General features: G+C 41.9%; 2 protein-coding genes across 12 annotated transcripts in view; one reads left to right on the forward strand and one right to left on the reverse strand.

The window, feature by feature from the left end:
- Nucleotides 1-3180, reverse strand: part of ppp1r16a (protein phosphatase 1, regulatory subunit 16A) — a 32094-nt gene extending 28914 nt beyond the window's left edge. For 3 of the 6 annotated variants that reach the window (XM_088643149.1, XM_088643150.1, XM_088643151.1), the window contains exon 1: nucleotides 2993-3180. The gene's annotated coding sequence lies outside the window, so the exon portion shown is untranslated. Of the gene's footprint in view, nucleotides 1-2373; nucleotides 2509-2992 lie in introns of those variants that run through there. The other 3 variants (XM_088643152.1, XM_088643153.1, XM_088643155.1) reach the window with 2 other exon arrangements.
- Nucleotides 3181-7526: 4346 nt separating this feature from the next.
- Nucleotides 7527-19172, forward strand: LOC148657207 (zinc finger MYND domain-containing protein 15-like). 6 transcript variants are annotated; one of them, XM_088643176.1, is made up of 14 exons: nucleotides 7527-7660; nucleotides 9409-9672; nucleotides 11473-11677; nucleotides 12093-12251; nucleotides 12830-12990; nucleotides 13620-13778; nucleotides 14541-14630; nucleotides 14901-15017; nucleotides 15544-15632; nucleotides 15992-16093; nucleotides 16650-16779; nucleotides 17253-17311; nucleotides 18410-18570; nucleotides 18852-19172. In XM_088643176.1, the coding sequence occupies exons 1-14, from the start codon at nucleotides 7609-7611 to the stop codon at nucleotides 18988-18990; spliced, it is 1887 nt and encodes a 628-aa protein (XP_088499302.1). In that variant the 5' UTR covers nucleotides 7527-7608; the 3' UTR covers nucleotides 18991-19172. The 6 variants fall into 6 exon arrangements, with proteins under 6 accessions (XP_088499302.1, XP_088499303.1, XP_088499299.1 ...); XM_088643177.1 differs by having other exon boundaries at nucleotides 7528-7660; nucleotides 18410-18614; nucleotides 18815-18946; XM_088643173.1 differs by having other exon boundaries at nucleotides 7533-7660; nucleotides 11476-11677; nucleotides 18815-19172.
- Nucleotides 19173-21955: the final 2783 nt, after the last annotated feature.

The raw sequence follows: 21955 nt of genomic DNA on the forward strand, positions 1-21955 counted from the left end.
GATTGACCGAGCAAAGAATAAAACAAGAAAAATGAAACTAATCACAAAATAAAAATACAGAGAATGAGAGAGCAGGAGAAAGATACAGAGGTATGTTTAGAATATATCTTTGCATAGTTTTGCCTGTTTCCTTTCAAAAGACTTACTGATTTTCTTAATATTTGACTCTGTGCTTCACGGAACAAAGGTACTGTACATGCTTCTACAATGCTGTTTAACAGCAAAGTTTAAGAAATGAGCTATACTGAAATGTATCACCTGAGACGGGGATATAGGCATCTAGATATGCTTATCTATTTAGCTGAGTGTCAGTTCACTTTTGAAATCAGCTCAATTCTTATTGGTTCGCTTGCTAATTATAGTTTTACTGTAAGTCCTTTGGTATCAGGCCTTGTGATATGGTAATCAGCATGAGCAGGTGCTGCTTTAAAACTGCATTCACAGAAACATGAAAGAGAGATCTGAGAGGAGATCCATTAGGCCCAGATCCTACAAACCTCAACAAACGTCTTGTAGCAGTGTATTGAAAACCAGGCAATACAGCTGTGCCAACAAAACTCATTGAAAGACTTTTCCATTACAAATGATGGCTTTAAAACTGTACAAGGTACCTGGAATTGATATGAGCTTTAAAACAAATTGTGACAGACTGTATCTGCATCATGTGTGCACTGGGTAAAAGATTTCCCTTTCACCCGAAACACTGTGAAGTAGGTTAAGCCTATGGTTAATATTTGTATAAACCATTTTTTCCCCTCTGGCTTTCTAACAGTTTTGCACACAATTAAGTCACAATGCCAGGAAAGCTCTCAGGCCGAGGCAGGTGGACTTTAAGCCAGGTCATGTGAGCTGAGGCATTCAGAGCCTCAGTGACAGCACAAAACCTGCACAGCCGGCAAGCTGCAGAGAAACCCAGAGAAACAGTTAAAACAATGCTCAAAACTTTTTGCTGAACTGCAAAATTTGTTCCACCTGCACACCGATTCCAAATGAACACTCTATAAGTTTCTAGAGTCCATGACAAGTATAATCCTGCATATAAAATAATTTCCAAATATGTGTGCCTTTTAAACTCCAGCAATGGCTTCAATCTATGCTCATCACAGGGCAATCTGGTTTAAGGTTTTGGTAACAACTTGACTCTCCCAAAACCAAATTTCCTACCATCTTCACTGAACTGGACCCAAACTGTCACAGGGACAAACAACAAGCGCTGGGACATGCCGACTCCTTTTTGATCTTCCATTTTTGAAAGTGTTGAGCCCTTCCCCCCCATTGCACTCTCTGGTGGTGTTCCTGCAAGTGTTGGTCTGTCTAGGAGGCAATCAGCCACCCTGACCTTTGTTACATTATAAGGCTTTGCTTGCTCAGCGAGCCCAGGATCTCATGCAGACACATCATTTGGAGACAATTAAATGTACAACATGCATGCTAGCGATGTGTTTTCCCCTCTCGTTCTTCACTGTCTTACTCGGCTATCTGTGTGTGCAGGGGAAACGTGACATTTCCAACTCCACTACTTTCTTCTTCTCAGACTTTCAGCCAGCCATTGCCATTTTCTAATCGTGTGTCCATCTCTGTGGATCCGAGCCCATATTTTGACACTCTTTCTGAAGTAGTTTTTGCGTATTGGAGACAGTCTCAATCGGCACAAACAGAATTCGATCCAATTTTAGGAAATGAGAAGCAAGTTCCATAGCTGACTAAACAGCACCAGGAAAATCCCACTGTATTTCACTGCGGCCATACAGCAGAAGTCAAAAATGGCCCTGAAACACCCATGAACACACACACACAAAGAACACGGAACAAAGCAGCGTTAGGTCATAAATATAAAGTAGCATAAAATTGCAGCTCAATTACTTTAGAAGAATGCATGAAATTGCTGAATTGGATGAAGTGCTCAAAGATGATGCTGTCCCTGGCAGGAGGCCCAGCACAGCAGTGTGAAGAGAGTAAGGAGAGGGAGCTGCTGGTGTATCTCGAGCAATGCGTCAGTCAGGGAGAGTGTCCCTCAGTCAGCAGTCTCTCTGTGCCAGCCATTCATTCATTCAGTCAGCGTGCTGCATTTGCCAGTATCCAATCAGTTCTGTCAGTCAGCGTGCTAAGGAACAGTCTTATACAGTTGATAAAGTGTCTGTGCTATCAGTTTAGAGATAGGGAATACGGTACAGTACTGTATCTGAGACCGCTGTTATTGTAACCTTTACTTATCATTTGGACTTTCGGTCTTTAAAACCATAGTCACGTCAGGTTAATTACTGTATATGATGTTCACTCACTGCTCCCTCAGCATATAGAAATCTGACCTTAATAGACTACTACGGCTGAGCCTCTGGGTTGTAAAAAGTTTTAAAAAATGATAGTACTTACAAAAACAGCACGCTGCTCTCTCTTGTAGGACAGAAGAAGACAATGTCAGGTCAGTGTGATGACAGAGACTTAATTACAGCACCATTTTAATTGTTCAGTCTGGACAGAAACCGCGGTTCTGTTAGAGCATGAAACAGGCTTTCCCTCTCTCTCTCTACAGGTTAAATGAAGCGAACTCGCACCCACCACGTCTCTCAGCATCTCTCCAACAATAAAAGTGAGAGACTAAAAGCAACCCTAACACACGCTAGACACGTCAGGCCAGTATCAAGATCCCAGAGCCGCCTGTTGCGCTGCGTGTGAAACTCCCATCAGAAAACGAAAAGGGCAACTCTTCACACCCCTGCAGAAAACGAGTGCAAAGCAACGCCTACCCGATTCCGACACAACCTAGCCTTTCGGAGAAAGAGACAGAACAGCTATGGAGTCAGTCCCGTGAACTCAGCCGCCACGGCGAGGTGAGCGGTGCTGCCTGCCACTGACATCGTGTTGCTGCTGAACTTCCCGCAACTACGCCGCCGCTTCGCCTGGCTTTGCTCCGAATTCGAAGTAGCTCCGATAAGCCATTGAAAACAGTACAAAGCATGAAAGAAACAAAATCAAACGATGATCGACCTACCTGTTGAAGGAGCCGCTGTCACAGCTTCCTCACTTTTCCCATTCGTGCTTCCCGTCCTCGCTCTCTCGCTCTATTTTCCAGTTCCTCTCTCTCTCTTTCTATCCCTCAGGGGAAATGCTTCTCCATAACAACCGTTTTCGTTTCCGGACCTTTTCCTGACGACATCAAGCGGCGACCGGGAACAGCTCAGCGGTGTGGGACGTTTTTTCGAAGGCGCAAAATGGATAAATGGAAAATAATTATATACAGTAGTAATAAATATAACAAATATTAATAGATTTTAGAGTATTTTGTACAGCAATCATCGGATAATGAGGTTACAATTCGAACTAACGTAAAATCCAGAAAAACAGTTTAGATGTTTCTGTAGGAATTAGAAGTTTGTGAAAAATCAATATTTTCTCAAAAACGGATAAAAACAAAACTCAGGCGGTCACAGACAACTGGTTAATCAACAAGAAACCCCCTGAGCAAGCTTACACGAAGAAATATAACAATTCAAACGGTTTAACTGAGCAGAGGGAGAGTTTACCGTTACAAAGTACTGTGAGGATCGCAGTAAATCGGTTATGAAGGAGAAGCCCTTGGCGTCGGCATGTCTTTTTCTGTATTTGTGAAATAAGAGTAACATCAAGAATAATGACGAGTGACTGCCTACTAAACCACGGGTAGTCAACCTTGACAACTGGATTTCTTGGCATTACAGCATTTTGAGCCTGGGGGGAATTGATCCTTAATTAATTTACCAGAAAATTAAAGATAAAATGGAATAAAATCCTGGAGTGGCTGATAATCTAGGGTGCCAAAGTTAACTACCCCTGGCCTAAACTGTCATACGGCTGGACCAAAATTTCCACCCCCGTTCCCCAGAATAGTGAGCAGAGATACAGGGTTGTAGCAGGTTCTTTCTCTGGAAGGGACGTTTAACTGAAGCCCTGACTATTTGGTAAAGATCCCATTGCAGTCAGTATTCATATGTTTAGGGATGTTAACAATATCCTGAGTGAATTCCACTTAGTGCCTGCACACTTTGACCTCCTTCAGTTTCACTCTTCTACCTCCTCTTCATGGAGAGCAAGCTGGGGTATGCGAAAAGACAAATTCCTAATGCAAGAAATTGTATAGGGCTAATAAAGTGATGTTATGTTATGTTACCTTATCTGCAGCTGCTGTCATATAATGGCTGACATGAGTCATTGAGTCATAATTGGGTGCTACACAAAATCAGTCTACTATTGACAGAAAACAAAAGTCTGTACGAAACTGTTAATATTCTGTTTCCAGCCCTCTCCAGTATGTAATGTTCAATAGGGATCCACATTTTGTTGGTTTATTACCAGTTTAAACTACAATTACAGGAAACTTGTATTATAGCATTAACATGATAATACAAGTTAAGGGAATCGGAATGCTTACTGCAGTAGCTGAGTACACTACAGACCATAGGGGGAGCTCACTGTACAGGAATCAGCCTGCCTATGGTCCATAAGCAGCTCTTCGTGTTTTGATGAGCTGAGTGAAGGAGGCTGAAGACACAATTTCTGACTAAATATATTGTCCATTATATAAGAAAGATTACTGCAAGGAAGACTGCAGGATACCTGATCTGGCATTTTTCTAGAAAAATATGAAATGATCCTGCCCACAAATTGTTTGCAACCTGGGTGAAACTTCATTGCCACAGTCTAGACAAACTGAGTTCTTTAGTTTCCTTTGGACGCATTAACAAGCACATTAAAAATGAATTTCCCCCAGAAAGAGGGTATCAGCTCTAAAAACTAACCCTACAGCCTCACTCCCTCGGCTCCATACAGTCTCCCATGCTGCTTTGATCAAACATTTGTTACACACAAAACACACATCATGTTTTGACATTACAGAAAAAATACTTTGTTCTAAGATAAATATATACATCTTCTCTTCCTTGCAAGAAAATACAGAAACTGCAGACAAATAAAGTTAGCTCAGAATCCCTGTTAAGTGATACTGCAATAAAATACAGATTACCAAGCATTCCCCGTTATTATTTTCTTTAAACATACACAGCAGTTGGCTCACCATGATTATTTTAAGCTCGTTGTGAATCTTTACACCACTGAGACTCTTTTTGTTTTGTGGAAATTTTCTATCATACAGACCACTATGAAAGTGTAGATGTTCTTGTTTGAGTAGCATACAGAACCTTTTATGATTTTTATGCTTCATAAATTAGTGCCACCCAAAGAAGGCTCAACAGCCCAAATGCTGTGTTTCTTTTCTTCTCTTTTCAGCAATGAATAAACCTTTACTTGTTCCTTTGCAGCCTACACATGCTGACACGGCTACCTACTTGAACTACTTAAAGATAGATACTTTATTGATCCCGTGAGGGAAATTGCAGTGCAACAGCAGCTTAACACAGATAACACAGCAACAGTGTAACGAATGGTACAATAATAATAATACAATACAATCAGTACAGTGAGAAGTGCACTAAGAAGAGTTACTCACAGTCCAGAACACGCAAAGAACAAACTAGAACAGAACAGTCCACAAAAAAGTCGTATTGCACAATATGAATATAACTATAAATGTATTGCACAGGTCCCTGGCATATATTGCACAAAAACGGTTGTAAACGGGAAAAGAAAAAGAACTGATGTATCAGTTTACTGTTCAGTCCAGAAACAAGTCACTGAAAAATAATGTCCATCTGACCACTACATAGTACAAAAAGAGTTTCATATAAGAAGAGGCCATTTGGTCAATCTAGTCCATTTGGTAGTAGCTACTGTATTTCATCTTACCCACCTCCTCAAGATCCCATCTCATTTAACATAACCAGGAGAACTGCCTTCAACACCATGGCTGGCTAACATATTCCAGATTCCCACATTAGTATTGTAAGTCGCCTTGATATCTTCTAGGCAAATAACAGTAAAATAAATAATTTAAAAAGCAGATTAACACAACAGCTGGAAGTGAAAGACACTGCTCTTTTGTCTAGGGAAGACAAGGCTTGAAAACCCTCCTTGATGACTTTTTTGTGCATTGCGTTTCCAGCTGAGTGTGTCTTTTACACAGCTGAGGATAATCTCGGTGTGTGAGGGAGATAGTGCTGGCATGAGTGGAATCATTGATCTCTCCTGCAGACTGCAACAAACAGAGAGCTCTCTCCCCCTGGCATCCCTGGCTATTGTCAGGTCAGTGCAGTGGCTCCTGGAGTCGTAGGGAATCTGATTAGAAAAGGAAGAACAAAGTCCTACTGCTCAAAATCAGGAAGGGGCTTTTTAAGTGCCTGCTGAACCTTGTAAATTAGCACCACGGCAGATTTACGTGTTGTTTAATGACTTTATTGTGTCCTTCTGTGAGAAAATAAACTGTTCGCTTCTTACTGGTACCTAATTTAAAAAGACGTGAGCTGTGCTTACCTCCTCTATACAGCTCTCATGTATAATGTTCTGTATAGCCCACAGACACAGCAGAGCTCCTATGTATATTTTAGGTTCTGTTTATAACACCCTTCTGGGGTGGCAGCTTAGATCATCTATGGCTCTTGGTGTCAGCCTGCACTGTGCTAGTTTTGTGTAGATGACTATATGCAATTCACATCAGAAACAGCTCAGTCACAGCCACTGGCCATTGTACAAGACCCAGGATGGATGTGGGTCCCATTACCTTTAATTTGTATTCTCTGATGGGCCAGTGTAGCGACCATTATTCCTCTCCCTTGGTGACCAAACTGGGAATCAAAGATTAACAAAGCTTCAGGACATTCTGATCCTTTCAAGTCTAATCTTTAGAGAAAGTACATTTCACCTCAGAGATTGTATAGACCAGTGCCAGGAAAGCTCCCATCAGATTAAGTTTCTATGTATATTTGTATTTACAATGAAAAAAACATAAATTCAAGTTGCAAAATGTTGCATATTCATGATGCAAACAAAATAATTTATATTGTCTATTGATTCAGTGATGTGAGAGGTTTATCCTCAGGACACCGACAACTATAACATCTCATTTTCCTTCAGATGTAATACCCCAAGAATGCTCTGTGCAGCTTTGAGGGACACCAGGAGAGTTACTGCCTGAGATCAGTTCTGCTGTTGACCACTGGAAGGTATACCTCACAGACCTAAGGGTGCCTAGCATCCTTGCTCCATAATTAGACCATTGTTAGAGGCAGACTACCTTTATGGGTGAAATCGGTGTTTCAAAACCTTTTCCAATACAACACCTCCCTCCCCAAACGTACAGTACATATCACCGGCCCAAACACATCCTTATTAATATTATGAATTAAATGTATTTAAATGTTTAATCCTAGGTTTCCTCGGAAGGCATAATCTCCTTATTAAATAATAAGAATTAATGTGAAGGAGCTCTAGGTCAACCGCAATCAGACGTTCGCGGTTTACGACTACCGAACGAGAAAAACTGAAATGCCACTCGCCACTGTAACTCTGAATTGGACAAGCGGTAAGTGAGGAGATGATTTGAAACGCGGTTCCAAACTTTAGTTGATGGTGACCGCGGTCTCGTGGCTATAAAATGAACGTGCAACATGAAAAAAACGTATATCTAAAAAAGTCTTGTTCTTAAATTCTCAAATTAAACGCGGACCTATACAACACTAGATGATAGGGACTGAATCCCCTCCATTCGTGACATCGGTACAGGCAGGTGAAGGTGCGATTACTATATTTCGTTTACTGTTCAACAGTACTTCCAACCCTAGTACGTTGTTTTTTTTTTCCGTAGCCGAGTTCCTAAACACGGTTATCTGCTTTGAACATTTGTAAATTACTTTCAGTTTTTATTAGGTAAAATGGGATTTCAGAACTGCCCTCATTCAGGTCTTGCCTGAATATAACCAAAAGGACTTCCGCAGCAAAAAAAAAATATTTGTGAGAGCTGTTTGATAGCGGTGTCTGTTCATAATACATTGATCAAGTAACAACAGCTGGTAAGTCAGAAATTATAGTAAGAAAGTTTAGGACAAGCTGAGTAAAGTTCTCTGAGCTAAAGCTGTTGAAAACAGTACCCTCGAATTACAGTAGGGGGTTTTGACAGAACTCACCAAAGAAACAAGTTAAATAAAAGTCTAAACAAGCAGACCAACCGAGTCACCGATTTGCACTGGACTTGAAGAGCTAAACTGGAATAGAAAGCAGCAGTGTCCCTGAAGGCCAAGGCAAGATAACCACTGCTGTAGAACTACAGTATATACTTATTATACTGGAGACCATTCATTTGCGGAGAACTCAGAAATCGAAGCAATTAGAAAAAAACAAAACTGTACAAGAGTCTATTACATCTTGAAGAGAGCAATCGGATGTTTTTTTATAATAGCTTGGTTTATACGCACATTTTAAATAGCTATTTGAAAAATCTTACTGTACAATAACGCTCGAATGATACAACGGAAGAAAAAAACTTAAAAGCTAAAGTGAAATTATAAGTCTTTAGGTTTTAAAAAATGTCCATAGACGCAGAAGCAAATTCTAAATTCGAAGACCTTTACTGGCGTGTCAGATGAATTACAGTGTTGCTAAAGAAACACATAACCCAATAACATAACACATAACAAGAATATAACATATTTGTCTCTTTGGGACCCGGGCAGTCATTTCCTCGGACGTGATGCTCGATCGCCTATTGAAGAGATTTAAAACTCCGGTCACGTCCAGCTGGTATATGAATTTTACATCTCCAGCTTCTTAAAAATAGGAAAACATTCAACTTGTTAAATTACGCAAATAGCGAGTTAAATTAGGTGAAGTGTAATTAGAACTAGAAAACAACCTTCTGGCCCTCGAAGTTTGGGGTTTTCAAAAAATGTTTGAGTAAATCTAAGAATTAATTGTTGCACAATATACACGTATATACATCCTTAAAATAACCCGGAGATTGACCGTTCCGTGCTTTAAGAACTCATTTATTCCAATTTCGAATTTCGATTGAAGGATACGATGCACTATCTGATGACATCATCGCTTTCGGAAAACAATATTTTTGTTCGAATTTAACACAATTTATTTATTTACACTCGAATTGGTGATAAACTATATACAGTGGTTTCGCCAACAGGCGTGTTAAGGAGAAGCAGGCAAGAAGGGAATCAAGGAAGATAATACCGAGAAGGTTCAATTACATTAACTTATACAACTGGAATTGTTGTTATTATTATTATTATTATTATTATTATTATTATTATTATTATTATTATTATTATTATTATTATGTAATCACTTTGGGAAGCAGATGCATAGACTAAAAACTAACACTGAGTAAAGTACAAGTCTGTTGGTGACAATTTGAGAACGGGAATGTTAATTTTAGATTGAAATGTGCTCTGACATTAAATCCATTGTCTTTCTTCGGTTCTCCTTCTCCCATTTCCTTTCCACCTCCCTGTCTTTCCCGCTGTCTCTCAGTAATGGAGACTGTGACAGGTTACCGCGATCCCCTGATAGAGTTCTGTGACGCAATGTCCCGCTGGTTTTGCTGTTACCGGGCCGCGGAGTGTGGCCGGAGAAAAGAAGAGAGGAGGGGTGCTGACGGTAACGTGAAGCGATGCCCCCGCCTCCCGGTGGATCAGTCCAGTCCTCATTGGTTCCTTCATGTGCTAGACTGCATCCCCATCTCCGCCACGGTCAAACCACGGCTCAGCTTGGCCAGTCTAGACCAATCAGATCTAGGTGAGCAGAGATGGACCACATTAGAAATGAGAAATGTACCACACTGTTAGAAATGGATCCCCACCATTTCTGTCTCCGTCTCTGAGGTTATTGAGAGGTACCACAGGGGGCAGTTTTAGGACTGCTGCTCTTCATAATTTACATCCATGTTCTGAGCCTACGTTACTCTTAATTGTGACTTCTCCTTAATTGTACTACAACCAATCCCTTAGTGGTTTAGTTGATAATTAAATCAGGGTCAATATAGCAGTTAAGGGGATTTACTGTAATGAGCAGATTGGAACAATGTCTAGACTAAAGTCAGTACAATGGTCAGTTCAGTAAATAATGTGAAAATAAGAGGAGCTGAAGGTAATGTGTCTGATGTAATGTAGCAAAACATGTAATAGAGAAAACGTGGCCACAGTTCAGACATGGGCAGATCCCTGGAAATTCAAATTGAATGTGTAGAAATGCACGGGTATTACATGCAGGTTGCAAAATATTCTGTATGTGTTAGGTGTCAAATAGGTGGTATTGAACTAGATAAAAACATGTAGGAGAGCTGTGTTCTCTGGTAATGCAGTGGTTAGCATTTACTGCCTCACAGCACAGGGGCCCTGGGTTCAGTTCTGGACCTCAGTGCTGTCTGTGTGGAGTTTGTATGTTCTCGCCATGTGTTTCCTCTGGGGGCTCTGGCTTCCTCCCACAGTCCAAAGACATAAAGGCAGGTTATGTGTGTGTCTGTTTTTGTGTGTGTGTCTGCCCTGTGACTGGAGTCCTCTTCAGTGTACCCCACCTTGTGCCCATTGCTTGCCAGGAGAGGCTCTGGTTTCCCCAAGACCCTGAATTGTAAGAAGCAGTTAGAAAATGGATGGATGGAATTATGCTATGTCATTGTCCCTTTTCCTCCACACAGTGCAGTGAAGCTGTATAAAGCCAAGAAAATGCTTGGTTGTGTGGATTTCAATAGAATTCAATTTGAGGGAAGCAATGAAGTGGAATATTGTGTTCAATGTTGGGCACCACTTTGCAAGAATGGCTGTCTCGTTCCTGGCCTGAAGAGAACATCATAATCAGATGGATTAAAAGGGAGTTTTTTAGCTTAGAACATATCGGGTATTCAAAATCCTGAAGGGAATCTGATTCAGATCAGGGGTCCTTTTCAAGATCAGCAGCAATCAAGGAATGGAGGGACACAAATGCAACACTCAGGACAGGAAACACAAAGTTATTCTACTGGAACTCCATAACTCATCCAAACTGACAGGACTCTTTCAGCAGCAAGAGGCTGTGCTACAGTCACTACTCAGTGGGTGACAGCAGGGTCAGTTTTGTAGAATGTACTGTCTCTCTCAGTCTCACCCTCATTGGCTGGTCCCATCTTCTACTCCCTCCCAATCAATTCAATTCAAGATGACGGATGAGTACAATCAGTGTTGCCAAAGCAAATAAAAATTAACATGAAACAAAACAAAAAATAAATATAAAATAGAATCTACAGACAAATTACAGACATTTACAACAAAGACATATCATAAAATATTTACATATACTGTAAACATATGGAGCATTATAGGGAAACAGACTCACTGTTCCTCAGGCTATGACGGGAGATCACATATTGTTTTGCCAGTTCAACTGAGTTCCTGTTGTGATTCTGGCAGGTGTGGGAACTCTGGACTTAGATTTCTGAATTTAGGGAATAATTTGTGACATTAGCGTAGTGACAGTAGCACAGTGCCCATTCACTCTCTGTGCTATTGTGTGCTGGCGTTCACTGTGCAAATATTGAACTGCTCCCACTCTTCCTTCTGTCAGCAGAGTGTACGGTACAGCGCCTCTTCCTGGTGACAGACAGTGCTGGAGTCCCCCTGGGATTTGACCTCCTGGAGGGAGGAACCAAAGGAAACGTGCCTGTGCTGAGGATTGTGGGATTGCTAAGGCAATGTATGGAGGCACCCCTGGGTAGAGGTGGAGCCAGGAGACCTCTGACACTCACCGTGGGTGACAGACAGATACACAGGTCAGTCAGACAGACATCAGTTCAAATAGGAAGGAGAAACACAGAGTCTGTCACATTTGCTGACATTTTAGTGTAAATGTCTGTCAGTATGATTGCTAATATTTATTGCTTTGACAACACTGTAATTAATTTCTCATGCTAATAAAGCTCTTTGAATTTGGTAGAAATTATAAACATACAGACTTACTAACACATAGAGAAGGGGTGACAAAGAGGCTGATGGACAGGAAGGTTAGCAACAGATATGTTAGTATACAGGCAAGTAGACAGAAGAAGCTTTTTTGTATTTTAGGTTTATTTATTTAGGTTTACGTATTTAAAAATAGATTAATTTCCCTTTTTCTTACTTTCATAAGCCCTTTCACCCCCTCGTTTTCCCATCGCCCTTCTCACGTGCCCCATCTCTCTCTCCCAGGATCCTCTCTGGCAATGCCCTCTCGGCCCTGCGAGTGGAGCTGTCCAAGCAGTGTTTCACAGGCTGGGCACCGAAGGAAGGGTTCGCCCTGCGCTGGCCCCCAATACGCCACTGCCACGTGTGTAAGAAACATGCCTTTGAGGCCCCACTGAGACCCTGGTAAGGCAAGGAGGGAAAGGGAGAGAGGAGGATGAGTGTAGGAGAGGAAGAAGGCAGAAGAGGGAGGGTGAGTGGGAGAAGGTTGGGAAAAGGAAGGAAAACGAGAAGACAGAGGGAGAGGGAGGGATGAATGAGAAAAGAGAAGAAGAGAAAGTAAAGGAAGAGAGAGGATGAAGGATGTTTGTGTTTATTGTGCACACATTATACTAATTATTTGAAACATCCCTAAATTTCTAACCAGTGATTTCACGTCTTTACTGAAATAGGGATTTGAACCCCCTATTCTCCTATTCCTACTTTGGCATGTATATTGTTACTGTGTGCTGTGCTGTACTTCTTTACCCTTGAATTGTTTTCCTTTGCCCCCCTACGCTTTGCATCTTTCTCTCCTCTCTGTCTTTCTCTGTTTTTACATCTCTCTCTTCACTGTTGTTTTATCCTCCTCCACTTCTCTCTTTCACTCCCTCCTTCCTCTGGAATGCCACACTTCATCTGACACTTTCATACTGCCCCTCTGCACATTTCCCACTTCCCGGTCTCTCTGCTTCTCCTTTCCTCCTCCTCTCCCTCTTTCCCAGCCCCAAATGTCAGGCAGTGCTGTACTGCTCAGAGCAGTGTGTCCAAGCGGACTGGTCCAAGAGCCCAGCTGATGTCAGTCACCAGCACTGCTGCCCCCTGCTTGGCAAGTTCATGTCGCACTGTAGTCAGCTGGCTGATATGCCCTTCACTTACTCTGCAGGTGAGAAACGCAATTAATTAATTTGTTTGTTCTTCTGTTTTTCTTCACCTCACAGCCATGCTTGTCCCTTTCGTCTGTTAGTCAGGAATGAATCATTCACTTTGTCTTCTGTAACTAGAGTTCACAGTTTCAGTCTTTTTTGCTCTCTCCATTTCTTTCCTTGTCTCCCCAACTCTGTTTCTCTCTTCTTCTACCTGTTCATCTCCTTCTTACACTACAAACCCTGCAAGAGCACACAGGAGAGAAGAGGTGTAGGCAAACTCTTCTGACCTGCTCTCCCCAAGACTCTCCTCTTTTGACACGTCATGGGCAGCACAGCCCCATTCCAGAGCTTTTGTTGCTGACTGGGGGAGAGGCACATCCCTTACCGACAGTACTGCAAACTCCAGGCAGCAGGGGTTGCATTGTCACCAGGAGTTGAGAGAATCCTGGCAACTAATCTCACCCTACTGTGAGAAGTGATCTGTCAAATTGTTCAACACTGATGGGGAATCCCAGTCACAGTCAGCTAGTGAAATGACCCAGGCTTGAACCCCCACTCGTGCAGGCGACTTTGCTGGTTGAGCCATTCGGGAGGCTTTTTTCTTCCTGCCCATTTTTTTCACTTTCTTTCCCACTTGCTTGTTCAGAAACAACATCACCAGACTTTGATGTGGAGCACTTCCTGTCATCCAGAGGCTTGAATAGTGGGTACTGGCTGCAGCAGAGCATGCTGGTCCATTCTGCCTTCCAGGAAGTGGAGCCAGTAAGGAAGCAGCCCAGAGAGAGCTCCCCAGCAGAGCTTGCAGGTTTGCATGGGCAAGGGTGAGGCATAGCTTGGCCTTTAATCTGCACCCCAACACATTATAATCTATTGCCCCACATTTTACGAATCTAAACACTATACCTTGAAATTCTATTGTCTAACCCACAGGCACTACCATAGCCTATTTCCCTATGGTTTACACCCTGTTACACTAAACCCTACTGCTCTTTTGGCTACATCATAGCTACCTGCTATACAACCTACACCCTGATGGTCTATAGCCCAGATGTTATCCCACAGATTAATAGACTGTACCATTATACTCCATAGCCTTACTTTCATTACCCTGTAACCTACCTACTGCCTATATGCCAACACAGGCCATGTTGATCTATAGATTATATTTTAAGCCATTTTGCCATTCTGCCCTGGAACCTGTATTCAGATATCATGTATCTAATATGTGGTCTACACCGTTCATAACCCAGTTTCCTAGACCACACTCCAATAAAGTTCATGCCATACTCTACTATACTGTATACTGTACTGTATACTGTACCGGTGTGGTGCTTTTCCTTCTGCTTCAGGTAGTGTCTGCTTCAGGAGCTCAGGAACTTTGTCACTATCATTCTGGTCTATTGAAAATCTTTATCCTACTATCTTTTACTTAGTTGTAGGGACCGCTCAACAACTAAGGGCCAAGCAGTAACAAAAGCTCAAGTTAGATTGAACTCCTGCAGTGGATCAGTCCCTGGTCTTTTGTCTCTAATTGTGATCCTAACCCTGTCTTTTTGGATGTGTCTAGCTCCCAGGCAGCCCTTTGGTCCCTTACAGGAGTCAGAGATGATGCTCAGCTGCTCTCCCCCTACTGCACCCAGCTTAAACACCCCTCTGGGTAAGACAGTGTCGTAACACTGCTCACAATCCTGTATTTCTTTCTGTCCTCACAGCAGGACTCTTCTCCCTCGTTGTTCACTGGAATACTCTCACTCTTTCTCTCAGTGCCCTGACTATAACATTGCCTCCTTGTTCTCTCTTAGCCTACTGCAGTCTCAACATTCGGACTGTAGTATTATCCCTCAGTCTCCTAGTATTCTCATTGTGGTTTTATTGCTCACTATCTTACCCTGATTATCTTGACAGAAATATTATTCCTCTCTCTCAGTGTCCTGGCTGCAGTATTACAAGTGGCGTGGGTTCGAGCTCTCCTCTCCAGTGGCAGTCCTGCTCAGCTGTCCTCTCACTATTTATTACATCATCACCTCACTGGTGCCTCGTAACTGTGAGTACTTGCCCGTCTGACCGCACATCCGTCTATCTGTCTGTCTTTGTATGGTTGTCTGACTCGTCTGTCCTTCTCTTTGTTTTCACCTTGCAATTTTGTCTCTGCATCAGGTGTCTAGTGCAGGAGATTGTCAACTTTGTTACTTTCATTCTGCTCCATTGAAAATCTACCCTTTACTTATCAAAGTGATCTACAGCTGGAGAATCCATTAAATAACTAAGGGACATGTAAGAGATGGACTAGCGTTCCATTTATGATGTTTCCTGACCTGCGCCTGTTGCTTTCCAGGATAGGCTCTGGCTCCCCTGCAACCCCCATTCGTTGAAGTGGTTAGAAGATGAATGGATGGTTCAAATAAGCAAAGACTGGATTGCAGTGGAACAGAATGGATTTTGAAAGGATACCTGGTCTAGTGTGTCTTTAACTGTGGCGCTATCCCTGACATGCTCTGAGTCTCTCTTTGTATTTGCCTGAATCTATTTTTCTGATCTCCCCTCTATCTGTGTGTCTCTCCTTGGCACAGTCCCAGAGCTGAATATCCTGAAGAAGCAGTCACTGAAGATCCACATCATTGAGAGTGAGAGGGAGTTCAATATGCTGCTTACCTTCTGGGTGAGGCAGCCTGTCTGCACACACACACACCACTCAGTCTGTCTTCTCTTTGCTCATCTGTCTCATCATTTGTCTATGGCTGTTCCTGATCTCCAGCCTTCCACTCTTATACTTCCAATAATGCACACACAGGGTGCAATACCTAGGGGGTTCTTTTAATCACCCACATATGCCCTCGTTCTGCTTTGAAGGGCACTAGCATTGTGAGATATAACTTAGAAGACACATCTTGAAGTGAGCTTCCTTCATGCTTACCCTGTTTCACATTGGGGAAATTGAGTAGGAGGGATGTGTATGGTCCTCCTGCTTCTTTCTGCCTGCTCTGGTGTCTAACTTTGTGCGTCTGTCTGCTTTCCCAGGAGCTGTCTGACCTTCTCCCTCATGTGACCTTTGAACTCCTGTTCGTGGGGGAGAAGCTCCCCAAAGACTATGATGAGCAGCAGCTTCTACTGCAGAGGAAGGTATGGCCAAAACAGGTTACCCATGTCTCTGATTGATCCCTGATTTCCATGACATCTACTCTGTATTCTCTACCAGGCCACAGGGGTATAACAGAATAAGCTAAAAGAGAGACGACTCGAACTCAGTCCAGTCCTCTCAAGCCACTCTACTGATGTACTTTAAACAGGTTGTGAGAGAAAACTGCCTTATATAACAGAGTATAGTTTTTTGGTATAGGGGGTGGGTAACTGGGCAAAGAATACTGGATTATAAAATAGGCTGCAGTTTGTCTTGTAGTGGACTAGATTAGAGGAATAGGGAGTCTAATTATACAACTGGAGTCTAGAGAACTAGACAGGATGAAGAGTGTAGAGGTATGAAGTGTTGTGAAAAGTGGCATGTAGGGTATTTGGGAAGAAGGTATGGGATTTGGTCTACAGAACACGGAGATACAGGCTGGAGGGTTTCAGGGTTCAAGAAGAAGTACACATAGGGGTTAGACTTGGAAGGTGAACAGGATGTGGGTGTTTTGCTCAGCCACAACTTCACTGGTCATTGTTTCCTGATTGCACGCAGGATGGTCATGTGACCCTGGAGAGCCCTAGCATGGCATCGGAGGAGAAGACAGATAAGAAAAGCATCCGGGTCAGAATTTGCTCCCGGGCGTATCACTTGTTTCAAGGTCCCAAACCCAACCTGGTGATTGGTAAGTATGGAAATAGGGGCAGGGGCAATTTTTTTTTCTTGCGTATTTGTTGACTTGTAATGAGCTGTTTCATTACATGACCCTGTTTCTGTCTCTGTCTGTATCTGTGTACTGCATTGCAAGATACCTGCATTATCCATACCTTTCAGTCCATTGGAGTCTCAGGTGTCAATGTCAGTCTCATCGTCTCTCAGTCTTTTTCATATCTCTTCATGTCAGAGTTGCACTTTCTCAATTTCTGCATTCGTCTCACAGTAGTTCTGGTGGGTTCACCCTGACAACCAAAGAAGGCTCCACAGCCGAAATGCTGTGCTTTCTTTCATCTCTTTTCAGCATGAAATAAACCTATTACTTGTTCCTTTGTCTCACAGTGCCAGTAATTCAGTCTCTCACGGCCTCTGTGATTTGGTTTCCTTTTCTCCAATATTTTCTCTGTTTTTTCAGTTAGAATCTGTCCCCATTTTTCTCTGCAGGTTTCAGGTCAGGGTTTGGTCTTGGTGACTCTTGGCTCAGCACTCTGCCAAGGCTGCAGGTAACAATACTGTGCTGCGTGCAAGATTGTCTTTACCCATAATACTGTTTACATTTGGGCCTGTTTTAAAAAAGCAGAGTGAGGTTCTACATTCTGGTTCATTTTATAAACCCAAGCTTTGGTTTAGGTATGGACCCCTCATTTTCTTAAACATTTGTTATAACCTATACCTTATTTCAAGGCATGTGTAATGAATATTTATTTTAATAATTTAATCCCTTCTAACTAAGTCACTTGAGAGATTACTTGGTTTTTATAGTGTTTTCAAATCCAGAGGAATAAAATAATTAGTGCAAAGAGACTGTCCTTGCACAGCTGTGGGACTTCATTTCAGGTGGTTATTCATTTAACATTTTCACTGATAAACACTTTGAGCTCTAAGCTGTATTATTGATATTATATTAAGTTGTAGAATGAATGAAGGAGTAGGAAAAAATTAAAAGCCATTCTTTTGGTGTACACTATAGTATACGTATATTCTACTGTTAAAAGGTGCCGTCCTTCGGATGAGATGTAAAACTGATGTCCTGATTCATGTCCTGGTGTAGTCATTAAAAATACCAGGGCTTTTCTTGAAAAGAGTAGGGGTGTTACCACAGTGTCCTGGCCACTTTTTTTCCCTGGCCTTTACCAATCATGGCCTCCTAATAATCCCCGTCTATGAATTGGCTTCCTCACTCTGTTCTCCTCCCCACTAATGTGGTGAGTGTACTGGTGTACTATGGCTGCCATTGCATCATCTTGGTGGGTGCTGCACATTGGTGGTGGTGGAGGGGAGACCCCATTACCTGTAAAGCGCTTTGAGTGGGGTGTCCAAAAAAGCACTATATAAGTGTAACAATATAATAATAACAATAATAATAATAATGGTTCTCTGCTTGAGATGCCGTAGTCATGAACCAAGGTGATAGGAGTTGCAAAATGGAGAGGATAGAAGCAAATACCCCCTGTTGTGATTCTGTTTTTACCAATTATTTTAGTACTGAGGGATTGTGTAGTTAAAGGAATAAATCAGAGGAATAAGTGCATAAACCTTTCCTGTGATCATGATCCCTCTTGCAGTTGCAGTATTGTAGTATTGTTGCGCTTCTCTCCCAGGCTCTGAAGGTGCCAGCCTATTTCTGTGAGCCCAGTGAGGTGAGCTGTGTGTCCAGCCAGCAGGTCATGAGCGCTGCAACAGGAGGGTCACTGTCTCCTCCGACACTCAATCCCTTCCACTGCCCCTTGCGCATTACCAGCAGAGACAGCTACCTGCCCTGGTGAGCAAGAGACAGGAGGGAGGGAAAATAGTACATGGATATAGGTGAATCAGTTTTCTCTCATTCATATTTGTATCTCTTCCCATCATCTTTCTCTCTCCCCTCTTCTTCTTGTCTGCTTTCATCTTTACCTTTCTCTCCCTCTGTCTCCCTCTATCTCGCTCTCTCCTTCACTGCTCTCGCCGTTTTCTCTCCACCACTGCCAACCCCCCTTCTTCTCCTCGCCTCCATCTCCGGCTTTCAGCTACTCCAACGCGTTCGTCTTCCACCTCATCTACAAGCCCTCGCCCGCCGCCAAGAGAGACCATGCAGCTGCAGCTCCGGAGCGCCCCCTGTTGCCACACGTCAACGCTGCCTGCCTGCCCTCAGCCAGCCCCAGTGGGGCCCTGCAGGAGGACGTGTCCAAGGACGGCAAGGTGAAGCTCAGCCGCAAGGAGAGGAAACAGGCGGCCCGCAACACGTCTCGCCGCAGAAAGTAACCAATTACACCAACTGCTATCAGCTTGTGCGCTAACTACTGAATATAAATAAGAACAGAGGGGGAAATGTGTTCCTCTGTGGCTATTTGCCAGCTATGAATAAATAATATCTATAAACCTGCAGTCGGTATTCAGTTTCTATTTTTGAAAATGTAATAAGATGTACCTCTTCCGAACAACGTGACATTTTCCTTTGGCTTCCGAGGTCATGATTGGCACTAAAAATGTAGGAATGGCTGCAAACTATATATTTAGGTTTATTTATATATTGTACAAATCATATTTATTTCTATTTTAAAATATAGGTTTTTGTAGTTAATAACAAATTGATCCAAGCCTCTCATCCAGATGTTTCTTCAAACATGCCAAGTTATCAGCTTTGACAATATGGTTGGGTAACTTGATCCACACCCCCACAACTCTTTGCGTAACAAAGTGCCTCCTGTTTTTGTGTTTTAAATGCACTTCTACATAGTTTCCACTCCTGTGCTCCAGTTTGTGAACATAAAGGATGCAAACAATGTTAAAATGTGATGTTAAAAAAAAACAAGAGGAGGCTATTTGGCCCACCTCCCCTGTTTGGTGATTAATTAATCTGTTTTGAAAGAAACGTGGCTGGGTAAGTTGTTCCATACTGGCACACTTACCCAATGTTATGGCAAAGGCCACATTTTAGTCTTCCATAACTTTACCTGTTGTAGATGTAAGAGAATGTTCTAGAATATCATGGCTGAATTCTGTTGCCCTTTTTAGGGATGGTCATTACATCAGCAATTGCCCAGTCTGCGGGTATCACCCCTGCTTGAATGATGCTGAAAGAGTTTGGCAATGGTCTTTAGAAATCATACCCAAAGAAGGAAGACACAGAAGGGAGTATCATCTCTGGACTATAACAAATAGATGTAAACAGGAATTCATTTTGCTTTAGTTTTACAAAGGATTTCTGCCATATTTCTTGCAAACTAACTGCCATATTCCCCTCAATATGCTGTATGTTGTTCATTATTTATTATAGAAAATTATTAAATGATGTCATGGTTTGACAGCACTATAAATGACAATGATTCGTTCCGATGCACTTTGAATTGAACTGTGGGAGAAGGAGGGAGCTACAGGGCTGAAGGAACTAATGGAAGGAGATGAAGAAAAAGAAATACAGGAGACTGAGGAAGAGAGAGGTTAAAGCAGAGAGAAATGAATTAACAGAGACTGGGAAAGAAAAGTCATCGATACATTCAAAAGCAGGGGATAATGATTCTCTCTTCTCTGCCTCATCTAATTAAAAAACATTGTCAGCAATTAGGACAATGAGACACAACAATATAACTGACCTGGAAACTTTACTTGACCTCACACTGTCAGACACAGCAGTCTAATCATAAGCACTTCATACTGAAATTGTCACTCCAGGTACAGATCCAGCAGGCACAGGCTTTGCTATTAGACATCCATTGTATAGCAGCTTGATGCTGGGCAGGTGTTTCCAGGTGAATTGATGAAGCAGAGAAAGTACTGTAAATGTGTCCATTATTTTGGATTATTTTATAACTTTATAGATCTGTTCAAAGTAATATTTAAAAAGGACCATTTGGTAACCCAGATAAATTAAAAATAATTTTATCTAAACAGAAAAACAGGCAAGTTTGTCTAAAACAACCTGGAACACATTATTTTTGGTCATTTTAATCTTGCATACATCTTGCTGTAAAAGCTTCCTTTTCATCTTCTGAGGTTTCAGTCAGTTAATGTATACTGTAGTTTAACCTCTTCTACAGAACTGTCAATGTTTGCCATTAACAATAACAAGAAACAGAAAGCTGAAAATGTGAGACTGGAAGATCTGTTTCTTACACATACTGTAGCAGTTGCCCCAACCAAAAAAAAAACACAGAGAAGCAGGAGGACATGTGAAGGGGAAAATAGATTGGTGTTGCACAATTCCTTGAGCCCACAGGCAGAGTTACTTACCTGTTTGCTCCTTCACTGTGTTGCAATGATCTTTCAAACACACTAGCTGTCTTAGTAGAGTATCTGTGGAAAGTACTGCATCTCTTGCAGTGTGGAACAGCGAAAAGTTGATTTTGTCAGTGTTGGAATTCAAATAAAATCCAAAGTTTTGCAACCTTGCACAATGCAGACTAGTCCTTTGTTAAAAGTCAGCCCTGACTGAAGGAAGGAAATAACCTTCTGTTTGGTATATGACATTTTGTTTGGAATATCGGAGTGTGCAGGCTAGAAGGTCAAACTGTGTTCTTGGAGCAGCAAGAGAGGAACTGCATCATGTTGCTATCAGCAATTTCAAGACATCAGTAGGATTTTCTCAGAACAAAATTGTTTCTAACAATGAAGCTCATAAAAAAACAAATTTTGAAATTACTAGTAATTCTAAGAAACTCAGTCCTGTTGTTCACTTGTTCAGAAGTGACACTAATAAATGAATTGACTTCTGAGGCCGATTGCATTCAAACCTGTCTTGATCTGCATCATGTGTCTGGACTGGCAGTAAGTTCAATATAATCCAGATTAGTTCTGACAGAATTCTGAGGATTTCAACCCACTTCTAGTCAGTAACTCACCCGGTGTTTATAATTGCGGTTAAATCGGTACAAGGCGATTGGGATAAATAAAATAGTGAGATCTCCATTTTGGAGAACATTATTGCAATTTCAAAATGTCTTGAACTGTTTTTTTTCCCATTTATTGAATACTAAATATTTTATTCGCTATCCCTCGACTGAACAGCGCTATTTAATGCAAACTTGTGCTTAAGCCCGTAAATCGTTTCATTATTCATTTTGAGCACGCTACTTTGTAACAATTTGTAACATTTATAGTACGAATGGTGAAAATATTGTATTTTCAACGAAAATAATAATATCTTTAGTGTTTTTTCGTCGTTTTCCTTA

The sequence above is a fragment of the Lepisosteus platostomus genome, chromosome 8 (genome assembly GCF_059453375.1).
Source record: "Lepisosteus platostomus isolate fLepPlt1 chromosome 8, fLepPlt1.hap1, whole genome shotgun sequence".
Lineage (NCBI taxonomy): Eukaryota > Metazoa > Chordata > Actinopteri > Semionotiformes > Lepisosteidae > Lepisosteus > Lepisosteus platostomus.

Coding starts and splice junctions, on each gene's coding strand:
- LOC148657207 (XM_088643173.1), top strand. CDS start 7,609: ATGATAGGGACTGAATCCCCTCCATTCGTGACATCGGTACAGGCAGGT. Junction 13,779..14,540: donor CTCCCCAGCAGAGCTTGCAG/GTTTGCATGGGC, acceptor GGATGTGTCTAG/CTCCCAGGCAGCCCTTTGGT. Junction 16,780..17,252: donor CAAACCCAACCTGGTGATTG/GTAAGTATGGAA, acceptor TTTTCTCTGCAG/GTTTCAGGTCAGGGTTTGGT.